This window comes from Aythya ferina, assembly GCF_964211825.1.
Source record: "Aythya ferina genome assembly, chromosome: 8".
In the NCBI taxonomy this organism is placed as follows: Eukaryota; Metazoa; Chordata; class Aves; order Anseriformes; family Anatidae; genus Aythya; species Aythya ferina.
Genome location: NC_140304.1, coordinates 30,670,086 through 30,683,947, shown reverse-complemented (window position 1 = coordinate 30,683,947; position 13,862 = coordinate 30,670,086). Strand labels below are relative to the sequence as shown.

Below are 13,862 nucleotides of genomic sequence, written 5' to 3'. Positions count from 1 at the left end.
GAAGGACAGAGCCTTGCAGTGCTCAGGAGCAGCACGGGTCCAGCAGCACGGGGCCGTGCCCCGGGCCATGCTGGGCACTGTCAGCGGCAGGACGGAGCCCGGAGTAATAAGACACGAAGCAGTGCAGACACCTGCACTAGAACAGCATGACTGCCAGGCAGGAACACCACAGATGGCTTCTTTACTTGGAAACAGAACAGAAAAGCAGAGCTTGTGCCATGGTAAAAATACATCCTTCTGTGCAGGGACCAAATTCTGCCCCAAATACTTTTCCTCCATGAAGGGTATGAGAGCAAGATGAAAGGACCTTCTCCTTCCAATGGCTGCTCTCTCCAGCCACTCATCCATCCAAAATACATCACTGAAGACTTATTAAAAAATAAAAAAGGGAGATCATGTGCCTTTTTTATTATTATTATTATTTTGACCTGCATTTCACCCAATATATAGGCCGGACTGACTTTGAAAATGAGTCAGGATCATGCCCCTAAAAGACTAGGCTTGTTTGCAGAAGCTAAAAGTGAGATAATATTTCTTTAGTTCAGTGACAGAGGATTTCATGAATAAGGAGCAGAGGCGGTTTGGCACCATCCCATAACCTTCAGCTAAGTTCAGTCAAACTCCAGTTCAAAGAAAAAAAACAGATAAGATCCATACAGGTACCTGTTAACCTTCCCCCAGCAGCCGAGAGGAATAACCTGCACGTGCTGCAACAGCGTCTGCTGCTTTCATGGAGCAACACTGGCCAACAGGAGTCACTCTAGATGCTTTTTTAAGATGTGGATCCTTCCCTTGCTGATATGGCCACATATTCAAAACTGATGAGCAAACAAAGTTGCAGATGCAAACACATTTAAAACATTCAGTGAGAGGAGAATTGAGGGTGGTCTATCTGCTGACAAACTGATGAGAACACCGAGGATAATGGCTTCAAGTTTTTTTTATTAGTGGGCAACGAGCAGCAGCTTAGCCTGCAGGCAGAGTGATGGAAACCTTACCTGCAGGGCAGCACCACCCAAAGGACCAGAGGCTCCTTCCTCAGTACCAGACTGTCCAGGGCCATGAATGAGGTGAGGGTCCCATGGAAGACAAGCGCTTTTGTACTAACAGTCCAATTTTAAGTCTTTAAGCAGAAAAACAAAAAACAAACAATCTGGACCCCGTCACTTCCTGAACGCTTTAAGTTTGCTGTTAGTGCTCCTCCAGCAGCCTTTGATGCTCTAACTGCCTCTGGAAGTGAAGCCAGCCGACTGCCCCGACCCCTGCACGATTGGCAGGGAAGAAACACAGTCATATTCCTACCTCCGTGACCTGCATATTTCTCAGAAATGGGGATTCCTGATGGTTACTGAAATGGATACTGAACCTCCTGCTTACTGAACAAACCTGCCAGTGTACATGCCCATTAGTTCCATCTCAGTGCTGCTCACATCCAACACCGAAATGCTTTCAAAAGGCAAAAAACAGAGCTCTGAATAATTGACCGCTGGTGTGAACATAAGACATCTGTACATGACTAATACACAGCCCGCTCCTTTGTAATGCAGGATGTTTTGACACGGGATACAAGCTCACTGGGGACTGGCATGAGATCACCACATCCTTTCAGAAGCGCTCACACCTCTGCCCGCTCGTGACACACCTTTAATTTGACTGCAAAGGTAAACACGAGAGGTAGTTACTGAAGGCCCTTTGAACTACAGTTTATTTGAAATATTGCGTTTTTGAGATACCAAACATCACTTCTCTTCCACTGAAGGAAAAACCACTTTATCTCCGACTCGACAGGGAGAGGAATTCGGGCAACGCAACATTTTTGAAACTGCTGCTCATAACACAGCACATGCATGTAAACCCCAAGCCTTGAGATACCTGTGATTAATCACAGATGCTTCATGTACAGCAACGTTTAGCGTTAGATCAAACAATCACCACAAGGAATTACTCATGAGATACAAGAAAACCTCTGTGAATCCCTCTTTGTAGGGAAGCGTACCAATACAAAAGGTTCTTTCAAGTTTCTCTTTAACTACCTGGCCTATGACATACAGAAAAACAGTCCCACAGATCCTTTCAACTGGTATATGCCAATACTCAACAATTTATTTTTTCTACCATTAGAATCTGGTGCCAGGAAAAGGAAACAAATTTGAAGAAAAAAGTCATTTACCTACACGACTTCAGCAAGGTATAGACCTTCATACCATTTATCACACTTAAGAAGAAAATAATAAGCTTCAGATGGTGCTGTTATTCTAGCAAAACAAACCTTTCTTGTACCACGTGCATTGAAAACCTGTAATTACAGAACTGTTAGACAATGACAAATGCTTAGAAAATTCTGAGTACTCCCAAGGTATCCCCAGGCAGTCAAATTGCTTTTTCTCAAGTCAAGAAACATGAGAAAATAGTTGGTTCTCTGATGCCACAGCGAGTTGCTGAAAGATCAAAAATCACCACCCATGGAGAGCGGTAGGTCGCTGTATACCTGCTCTTCTGTGAAAGCTTCTTTCTAAAGGAAAGATCCCCAGGGACGGCTGATTTTTTAAACTGCTGAAGCAATCATGACATGGGGATCCGCTGCAGGTACTGCAGAAAAGTGGCATTTGGCAGCAGCCAAAAATCAGATGAAGTGCAGGAAATGTGTGTTTGCTATCCGAAGGTGAAGCAAGGAGAAAGCAGAAAAAGAGAAGACAAAATACTCTGCTTGCTGATGAGCTCTTTTCCCTCGTCAGCGAATTTGTGCCAGACACGACTAAAGAAAATAAGTATTTTAAGTTACAACAAATCAAAACAGATTACAGCATGAGCTTTTATTTTCAGGATGGGGGATATCCCTATCATCTGTAAAAACACATATGGTAACTTTGAGGGGGTTTAGCTTTTTTTCTTTCTTAATGTAAGGTGTGAATTTCCCTGCAAAACCACATACAGGCTACAAGGACAGATTTACTATTCCCTTCCTGCCTTTCAACAGTCCCTCCCTGAGCATAGCTTGTGAACATGCTGAGAGCACAGACCTCACTGACAAGACATTAGTTTTCACAGGCCGATGATTTTTGTTTCACTGAAAACACATTTACCTGCCAAAGGGCAAGTTCTCAGTTGGCATAAATCAGTGCAGTTCCTTGCCTCAGTCACCCAATTCCACTTGAAGGCTTTATTTAAGGTTCAGTTGATGGCCTCACATATGCCTCTCCCTCTCTCCATATGATCCTTATTTAGTAGTTAGGGAAGACACTCACCTCTAGAAGCTCATCGCCAATATGCATCCTCCCATCTCGTCCCGCAGGTCCGTCTGGATTGATCCCAACCACAAAGATGCTCATACGAGATCGGTCCTTGTTGCCAGCAAGGCTCAGTCCAAGCCCATTTTTGTCTTTCTCAAGCTCGATAATGTGCAACTCTCCTGGTAGATCTGCATATCTTTGCCTGATTTTTTCTACAAAGAAACATAAAATGAGTTGTGATACAAGATAATCTACGTGCAGATGCTCACAGACACACAAAGATGCTAGAGATAGATGAATTCACAGAATCTAGACTTTATTAACAGAGGTAATTGCAGCAGAGAATCCAAGGTGACGTGTTGTACCTAACCCCTGCATTCCCTCCACTCGCTTTCCAAACAGCTAAGGCCACAAAAAGAGACAGGACACTGCTCTCAGTGATGCATCTTTACCCTGGGCATCCCTGGACAGCGGGAAGCCATCCGGTTGTCCCTGTAGCACTAAAGGATCAAAATGCAGTATCAGCTGCAAATTGTGTCCATGTGAGAACGGCATTATTTTAATTATGTATTAAATAGACTGTTTCTAAAACAGAAATGTTTTGAAAAGAGGGTAAACAAGGGGATTCTAGAGGTACCCCAATCTCACCTTACAAAAACCCTCATAAAGTTGGAGCTGGTTAACTACCTGTTGTAGGAAACGGAAAAGCCTACATTACAAACATACTGCAAATCCACATCTCGAGATAAAATCTTTTATTTTGCTTCTTTCTGGTGCTTCAGGAATACAGTTATGATGCTCCACTTAGCCTTACGTGCTGCTGTGCAGATGTCAGTGACAATGCAGGTGAATGATTATGGCTTTAAAGGCAGCTTCACTTGATATTAAGGCCGTTATTTGTCTTTTGTCTGCATTTCAAGCGTTTCTGTGACAGAATGCAATATACTCACAAAGTTATTTGGAGCACACTGCACATCAGTGGAACCGAGCACGCTGACAGTTTAATCTGACTGTCTTTTCACCGCCGGCATGTGGACATCTGTAACTCTGGCTTACAAGGGTCAAATGCAGCAAGGGTATTTTTTGCTCTCTGTTTGTCCTCTGTGGTTTTTGCAGCCAGCTCTGTAACACCAGCTGCACCCACCACCACAGCTGGGCCACATCTTAAAACAGCAGATCGTGGGGCTTTGCTGGGCCTGGGTATCACCTTCAGCGCAGAGCCCAAGGTGAAAGAAACTGCTGCATTATGCATTAAGAAGAGCGAGAGGAGATATTACATGCTCAGCCATAGCCCTGAGTCAGCAGCAGCTAGATCAATATTAGCTATTACCATTCCACCACGGGAAGTGTGTTTCGATAGCACGATTTAAACCACCGTAGTGTGTTTCCATGACAACAAAGGAAAGGGGAAAGGAGCTGGGGAAGGTGAGAGGGAAGCACCAAAAAGTGAATAAAGAGGGCTGGAAGGACTGGACGAAGCAGATGCAGGATGCCAGGGTGACAGCGCCAGCCCTGGCCCTTCTCCAAGGTCCTTCCCCAGCCCCAGCAGCCCCTCACAATTTGGCAGGGGCACCCAAGCAGCCTCTATCTCCAGCCCCAGAGGCACCCAAGGGTAAAACCCACAGCCAGGGCAGCAACCAGCTCTCCCCTTGCTGTATTTCCAGGCTGGCGTTTCCCTGCCTTGTCCCAAACCCCTGGTGGCCTGGAGCCTGAGCCTAAAAGCTTGGGAGGGTTATATTAAGGGCTAGACGCTTTCCCCGGAGAGCTGAGCTTGTAAAGCCCTGCAGAGGTCTGCACAAACTCAGGATATCATGACAAATTAGAAACCTTGCTCGTTACTATCAATTACATGCCAAAAGTTCACAGAACTGCATTAAATGGCAACCCGTGTAGCTGCGCGGCCCTGTAATATATTTCCTAACTAATGGGGTCAAAAAGTAATTAGCGGTGTGATTTGCTACTTGAATTTGGGAAGTGTGATTTTTCTGCTTGGTATGCGGGACGCCTCCTGCCAAAAAGCAGCAAGCGGGGAAGGTCCTGGAAGTGCTGCTCCTGGAGGTAGGGCAGGCGCCAGCAGCACCGCAGCTGTGCACGTTTCATACAGCACCAGGGTTTTAATGTTCTTTTTTTCCCATTAAATGAAGTCCAGGCTTGAAGACCATCATTTTCTGCCTAGCACAAGCTGACAGCAAACTGAACCTGTTAGAGTGCATCAGAAAAGATGAGAAAAGGAGAAGACGCACGCTTCAACGCTGTGCAGATGAAGCAGCACATCTTGAGGGACAGCTTCTTTTTTTTTTTTTTTTTTTTTTAAAAAGGGTTGCCTCACCATGTGCTTTTGTTTGGACAATCCATACTTAGAGGGAAACCTCTGCCTGTACGAAGCCCTTCATTGAATCATCACATTCATTTATGAAGCAATTATGTGGACAGCCAAGGCGATGCTGCAAGCAAACCCCTTCCAGCGGGGCAGGAGGGCACGACCAGCACGTGCAGCCGCAGGAGCTGCAGCCGTGTGCGCGTTCACACACTGAGGGATGAGAGGAGCCCGCCCTATGCCCTACCCTTAAAACCAGGGCTCCCCTATGCGGCACGCCGTCTCCTCCTGGAGCAGCAGAAGGTTGTGGCTGGCACAAGCGCCACCTCCCACAATCACACGATTCCCAGGGCTGTCCTCGGCCGCCCGCCTGGCGGTGCGAGCGGCAAGGCAAGGCGCTGTTCCTGCTGCTGCTGGTGCCTCCCTCCTCCGATCCGCACACGGCTTTCCTCTGGGCATCCCGCTGCCTTCCTGTAACGGTGTAATCCTATTCTCAGTTTGCCTCTTAATAAGAATCTTATAAGGTTCTTTTAAACAAGTATTTACTGCTTAAACAAACGCGGATCCAAGGCGTCTCCTTTTTAATGCCTTTTTCAGCTGTTCCCTCTGCCCCCAGCTGGTCTCACTTTCCAGTTCCCTGCCTAGCATCGGGGAGCCAGTTAGCATCTGCTTTGGCGAAGAATTCCATTATCTGCCTTCATTACCAGATCCTTTACACGAGGCAATTGTAATTTGGTTGTTACTGCCGTGCCCGTGGGACGCGGCGCGTTTTGTGCTGGCGCTGCGGAGCAGTTTCCCCGCTCGGTGACAACGTGCCTACCACAACTTCTGCAAACACAGCTCGTCAGCGGCATTTAATTAGCCAAGGTTGTAGCCAGTTGCTTTTAAAAATACTGTACGGATGCAGCGTGAGCCAAAAGCAGAGGCATGCACTCCAGCCATCGCTCCTGCAGTCGCGTTTCCCGGTGACATTAGCAGACAATTGCATTTCAGAAGAGAAACCCTGGAAATGGAAGACAACTGCTCTCAGACAACGTACTATTATGCTGCTGCGTATGTTTCCCTGCCTCAGCTGCTATCCCTATTATATTAAAGAGAGATAAGGGAAATAAATGGGGAAGATATGGTCAGGACACTGAGCTTGCATGATGTAGCATTGCTACAAACACACAATTTAACTGCACTGAAGAAACACGTCGCTTGCCAGGAAGGCCAGAGGCTCTTTGCATTGCAAAGCCACACAAAACACTTGCAAAAGGCCGAGGAGCCCGCTTCCCACACCTGCTGAAACCTCCCGTTCAAGGAGCTGAAAGGGAAGAGGGATTTCTCTTTGAAGGCTGTCTCCGCACGATGCAATCAGCCCGCCCAGGAAAGTAAGAAGAGGGCAGAACAAGCCCTGGACTCGGCCATCTGACTGGTGTTGGGATCGAATACCTGATATTAAAACTGTTGACACAAAACAAAAAGAGGGGGGAGAGGCAAAACACTACAGAAATTACGGACAGCCCATGTTTGCGTGTAGGAGGCGACAGCGAGGATTTTCCATTCCTCTTGCGCCGCCTCAGACAACTATTAGCAACATAGGCTGGCTTCTGGAGACTCGACGACGGCCCCATTTATCAGCCCGTGTTCACTGCCACGTTGTTAGCTCCTGTTCCCATCGCGTGGCACACAGCACGGGCACAGCCCACGCCTTTTCTGAGACTCCTCTGCTGGGCCAGCAGCGCTGCAGCACCAGCAGCGAGGCTTTGCCTTCGGCAGATAGCTATCAGGATGCATCCGGCATCCCCCACGCGGAGCCATCCTTGCATATCAAACAACTAATTCCCTTCTTGATTTCACTCTAAACATTTTTTATTTGTTATTTATTTATTTTTTTTAAAGTGGGAAGTCCCTTGAAAGCTAACCCTCGAGCTGCGAGGGCAGCGTGTCTAATTTACTGATTACAATTTACAAGAACCCAAATAAGCATATTTAAGGGACCGTAATTGAACAAGTGGGGTTTAGAATTCTCCCACTACTAATAATATAATAAGCTGATTGTTTTAATCTTCCCGCTAGCTCTCCATTCAGCTCCGAGGAGGCAAGCAGTTCTCCAAACCTTATCTCAGAAGCGATGCACTTGTCTGTTTTCATAAGCTTTAAACCGATAGAGGGAAGATGATTTCTGCAATGCTTTCTTAAATTCCGTAACTTAATTTGCATTCTTCTCTCAGTGACCAGCACACGAGAGAAAAATAGGGCAGTTGTATTCAACGCTGGCAACCCTAAATGGAAGAGCCAGACTCTTGCTATGCCCCGTCCCCCTCCCTGGGGGGAGGAGAGGAGAGGATGGCGACTGCTGGAGCTTGTACACCTTTGGGGGTGCTCTCATCTGCAGCCAGGCAGGCAGGGAGCACCTGGGGGTGGGATGGGGCAGCTGTGGGGTTCCCTTTGTATCCCAAAGCTCAGCAGCTTAAACATACAAGGGAGGGAGCGTGCATTAGGTGCCCCGCTGGCTAAGCCTTCTCTAAATGAGCAGCTAGCATGGGCTTCCTACCCTTACAAATGCAACCCACCCAAGCACAAGCAAAAACCAAGTTACACTCTCCCAAACCAGTATCCTTACCCTCGCTTGAAGGCTGCCTTTTTTCTTTCATGTGTGAAGGGATTCAGGCAGTTATTTGGTACCTCTGATCGCTGCCATCAGCTCAGGTTCCCATCTGGGTTTGCTCCTCTCATGCCACACAAATGCTTGCACTGCTTTGCAGCTCACCAAAAGTTCCTGTCTCCTCCAATGCTTTCCTTAAATCCTACTTGTCCCTCACATCACCCTTCCTACACGAGAAGGTAAAAGTTTCTCCTAGTAATCTCTGACTAATCCAGGAACAAGGGTGTAATGAGAATCTCCATAATCCACTTCAAATACCATTTTGTTTTGTTCCCAGGAGCAGGTGGCATTTAGAAACAGTTATCTAATCGTTATTTCTTTCCTCCTACAACCAAGGAACCATCACACCCTAGAGAACAGGATATCTAAAGAGGCATTTAGCCCTGCCTGAAAAAACAGGCCAGCTGCAGCCCGCAACACCACGGACCTGCATCACCACCTTATTTTGAACAGACAGACTTCTGCCAGATACTTTTCCCCCATTTCAGGCCCAAAGCTTCCTTCTAGAAGCCGCAGTTGCTTTACACAGCATTTAAGTTCTCTGAGCAGGGAGGAAGGGATGCTGCATCTTTCTCAGCGGTTTTAATTAGATGAGAAGGACGTGACGAGTCTATTCAGACTGATGTGAGATCCTCAACACTTAAAAGAAGATTTAGCGAAAGCATGCTGAACACAACGTCCTGATGCTAATAACCGCTGATTATAAGGGAATCTCCTCTCCCCTGCACACAATACTTCCACTCATTTGCCTTTCAAATTATGCATTAACCCTCATCAAAGCGCTCGGGTTTACTCAGAAGTGACCTCCTCTGGGTGCTGTGATCCAGCAATCAGTCACTCCCGCGGAGCGCTGACTGCTGAGCTCCAGCTGACGATGCCACCACCTCACAGACTGTGCTGGAAAAGGCTGGCAAAAGCTGCCCGCGTGTTTCTTGCCTACTCCTCGTGTCTGAGAAACGTTTTTATCTGGCTAGGAGATGCGCAGAACGAGTAGCTGCTTGAGCTTCCTACTGCCACCGGTTGATTACATGCAGTCAAACAGCAACAAAGACATTTTCCCTTTGATAAAACCCTCTTTGAGCATGCAAATAGTTATGCATAGAAATAGATCACGTCACAGCTGACGCTCGGGCCCACGAAAGGTGTAGACATTTTCATCTCATTACAGCCTTAAACCACGGTACAGTCTCAAAAGACAGCCGACGTAGACCCCATTTCTAGGCTGTTGAGGAGGTAGCTGAAGAAATCCCACAGAAAAATACTCTTCTGTGTAATATCACACTGTGTTATGTTGTGCCATCAGTCATCTAAGACCAAAATACCAGGGCTGCCAGCTGAGCCAGCAGTGATGGCACAGAGCAGCCCGGAGATAAGGCTTGGTTGTTGGAGCCGGTGGGCTCGAGGAGAGCTGAGGCTGACCTAACACAGCTCTTTGGGAGGCCAGCACGTGTTAGCAGTGTCAGCAGACTCAAATTCTGATTCCCCTCTGCTCAGTCTCAAGGAAATTTGAAATTCTTCTGGCCTCTGCACTGTGGCTGTTGCACCCGATTGTCAGGGTGACCTGGAAGGGTGCACGACGTGCTCAGACAATGAGATACACAGAGGCTGTGACAGAGGATGTTTCAATGACCCATTTTACAATGGAGTTTTGGAAAAATACTCACAACTTGGATAAAGATCTCTTTTCTAAGCAACTTTTTAGTAGGAGCAGGCTTTCTGTTTGGCTCCTGCTCACGTTGCTTGGCTCCCATTTTGCTGCTGCTCACGTTGTGCGGTCCGTTCTCCTCTACACCTGCATCTGAAAGCTGCTTGCTCGTTAGAAGGAAGACCAAGTGTGTGCGAGTCTGAACAAGGAATACTAGGAGAGCTCTAATCCACTGCTTTTCTGCTTGGTCTCCACATTAACAAATTAATATTGTGAAATTTAAATTCTTCCTCCCCTGACAGCAACAGAGTAACTCGACCTGACAGTGTTTCATCTTTAAATAATGATGTTCCCACAAAAAGACCAGCACAGTCATTATCTCGGAATCTTTCTGCACCAAGCCTCATTAAAGCGAACGGCATCAGACTGTGGTCAAAACCTGGAAGTTTGTTACCTAACGAAGGCTCCCATGGGCCGAGCCCCCACTTTCCCAGCTGTAAGTAACTGGAAAGGGAGCACAGGGAACACCTCTCAGAAGACGATGAGACATCTCTTGCACAGTGATTCACTCTGAATCTGTGAATCTGCAATGGGATCCTGAACCTCCTCCATCTAAAGGTGGACAGGATAAAAAAAAATGAAACTTTTGGACTTAAAGGAAGAGCTTCCTTCAGAGGAATTGACACTACTGGTGAAATGTAGACCAGAAAACATAAAGCTTCCGTAAAAGCTGTTGCAATAACAAGCCACAATACCACCCACTCGCTGAACTGGCTGAAAATTGATCCTAGGAAAAGGACAGAGGGAGAAAAAAATAAAGAAAGACCTGGCTGGGAAAAGAGCAGGCTGGAGAGGGATGACCCTGACACGATCGCTTGCTCTGCTGGGGAAGCACGGCCTGGCAAGGCAGCAATGCTAGGTAACAGACTTGACACAGGCTAAATTAAATTTATATATATAAAAAAAAACACACCACAGTAGTCTAAATCTGTTTGTATAGCAATTTTTAAAATATGCTGTGACAATGATTAGAAAAGATTAAAGTCGGATGAGTCATCCAGCAGGGTAAAGCCATGGAAAATACCCACACGGCCACGTGATAGAAAAGAGAGCCTGAACAGGGAGAAGGCCCAGGGAAGGCAGATAAAATCAGCTATTTGAGATGTGATTTAATGCAGGGATCTTAACAGTAAGTTTTAACCCTGTTTAGTATTTTGTTTTCTTTTTAAAGTTTTCAGTTCTTTTGCTAAATAATGATTACTACTGGTTATTTACCACTAAAAATACATTTATCTGTGACAAAAGATGGTATTTACATAGTCTGTGCCTTCTGTATGCCAACTATGGAGATAAAATACTACACGAGCACTTAAGGAAACACAACTTAATATACATCTGTTGATGCTCAATATTTATCACGTACGTCAGATATTTTGAACAACATTTCTTTTACAGTATATACATTTCCTAGTGAAATACACCATTTGTATTTGGACAGGAATTAGAATGCAATTAAAACACAAGAAACAGCTTTGTAATAAAAATATTACATTCAAATATGCCAACTTTGACTAATAAGATTTTTTTTTTTTTTAATAAAATAAATAGTCATTTAAAATTGGAGCATTAAACAACTGTATTGTTGCCCACAGCAGAGACCGAATTGCACCAAAAGGTTCCACGGTGATAAAAAACATTTTTAAATGGTCCAATTCCCACTTTGTCAAAGATTTCCTTCTGTCTGTCTTTGGGCCTTCACCGACACCTAGTTAACGAAAAGCGCCGCGCAGGGACCTCAGAGGAGGTTCTGCCATCACGCCGCGGCCACAAACACTTCCATAATTTTCAAACTGACAACTCTCAACTTCACACTCTCGGTTTTTATTCACGGACTTGAAAAGAAAAATATCCTTTTCCAGCTTCTAACAATTTGTTCGAGTTCGATAAGCTATTTTTATTCCCACTGAATTAGCTGAATAAGCTGTGGAGAGAATAGGTCTTTGTTTCAGGCAGCTGAAGAAAAAGTCAAGAGCTGGCTTCTTACAGGCAACTCCAGGTCCAGATTTCTCCTAATTCTCTGGGTGAATGCATACATTTCCCAAATATGCACTTTTGTCATTTAGGTTATGTTAATTGATTAGAGTATGCTCAGATCTTTATGGAAGTTGCTATTGAAGATTTACAATGTACGTTTGAAAGCAGAAAACTAGTTCAAATACAATTTAAATAAAAAGCAGCTTAATATTAATAAGATGCATATCCAGCTTTGAGAGGACTTAATGGGATAGGGAGTACTTGCAGACAGAGCAGACAAGCAGATCTGACCGTCCCCACAACACTGCTTAGTATTATTTGTCTCCTCCATTTCTATGATTCAGGGAGCTATTAAGAAACAGCATTTTGCTAGGCTCACACACTGTCAGTCTTCCACCGAACTGATTACAGCTGCTCAAACACTCCCAAGCTATCAGATGAGTTTTAGGATCCCCTGGTTTTGCAAAGGACGCTGAAACTATGGTCTCCCATTCCCCTTTCTTTCTGAGAGGTCTCAGCTACTTAAAGCCAGCCCTGCACTGCATTTTGATGTGCTCCATGTCCGTCCCATCACTGCACACTTCTGGGTATGCAGCCAGGAAGCAACGTGTTCGATAAGCAGTAGAGGCACAGCTCACGCCACACCTCCCCACGCCATGCAGTACCCCCACTGAGCCCAAACATTTCAGAAGAGTAACCCTGGGTCGGTTCTAGGTCCTGGGTCTTTGAGCTATCAAACTGCAATTGAGTCACCTTTTCTAGCTTTTTGCAACACCAAGGAATGCTCAGAGTTTTTGTTTGTCTTTTAAGCATAATGCAGAGTTCCCCAATGTCACGGCTTGCCTTTGATTGCCAAGGTAAAATGCAGAATAAAGAAGGAAAATGACTGCAACACCTGACCGTGCTGGAGACTTCTGATTTATGTACCTTAGAACAAAACAACTGCACAGCCATAATTTCACTCTAAAACCTTTTCTGTATACAAAATTACCCACTAATAATTATTCTACTATATCTTTTCTGTCTTCAACTATGATGTGTATATCCTGCTTGTGATGCCTACTGCATTCATCACAGCACTCCAAGTGAAACAGAGACATGAGCTGATGGCATAGCCAGCAGCTGGCAGCTACTGGCTCTTTACATAAAGCTTCAAGTCCAAGAGAGGCACGCAAAGACAGGGACCTACTTACCTGCTTCCACATTTCTAAACGAGATTTTTAATACCCAGCTCATCTCTCCTGGGGTGAGTGATCTTACTCCACAGGATCCCCTTCCCGAGCCAGCCACAGAGCTACAAGGCTTGGCCAAAAGCAAGCGTTGGTGCCTGGCTGTGCTCCCACCTTGAACACAAACCCTCTCTCCTCTCCTGTTTCAGGAGGGCTGAGAGAGTGCAGGTCACTAACCCACCAGAAAACCAGTCCTGCTTAATGGCAGCACAGGTTTCTGCTGGATGAGTTGGCTGAACAGGCTGAGGAAGGGAAGGGCAACAATCACCCCAACACCTTAAACAACTGGAGTGGGGACATGCACACAGCGATCCCCCTTTTTGTCTGCAGTCATATCACATCATGTGGTGGAGGTTCAGCCTGAGAAATAACAAAATATTAAAGGAGGGTGACAAGGTAAAGGTGAGGGGACCTGGGCAGATGAATAGATAAACAATTCCTCACCACACAAAAAAACACTATTTAAAATCATTGTGAAATCCTAAAAGTTGTATGCTCTCCACAAACAAACCATACATCTTAGTTAATCAGCTGTCTTGAGAGTCTATCCAAGCAGTTAATCAGGTTTAAGCTACACTTATGACATCATACAACTTAATAACTTGATTAAATAAGAGAATATTTTGTATTGGAAATTCTATTCTGACTTTTTTAATCTCTCCAAAGGACAGAGTGCAGCAGACCTATTTTCTGTTTCTCAAAGAGTAAAACGAAGTGAAGGATTAGCAGGCATCTCTGCTTATACCACATTTCACAT

General features: G+C 45.4%; 1 protein-coding gene across 7 annotated transcripts in view; it reads right to left on the bottom strand.

Annotated features, from left to right (window-relative positions):
* Positions 1-13,862, bottom strand: part of PATJ (PATJ crumbs cell polarity complex component) — a 145,582-nt gene that overhangs the window by 55,308 nt on the left and 76,412 nt on the right. For all 7 annotated transcript variants that reach the window (XM_084528545.1, XM_084528543.1, XM_084528549.1 and 4 more), the window contains one exon: positions 3,246-3,442. In XM_084528545.1, coding sequence (XP_084384671.1) covers positions 3,246-3,442 — 197 coding nt within the window. The remainder of the gene's footprint in view (positions 1-3,245; positions 3,443-13,862) is intronic.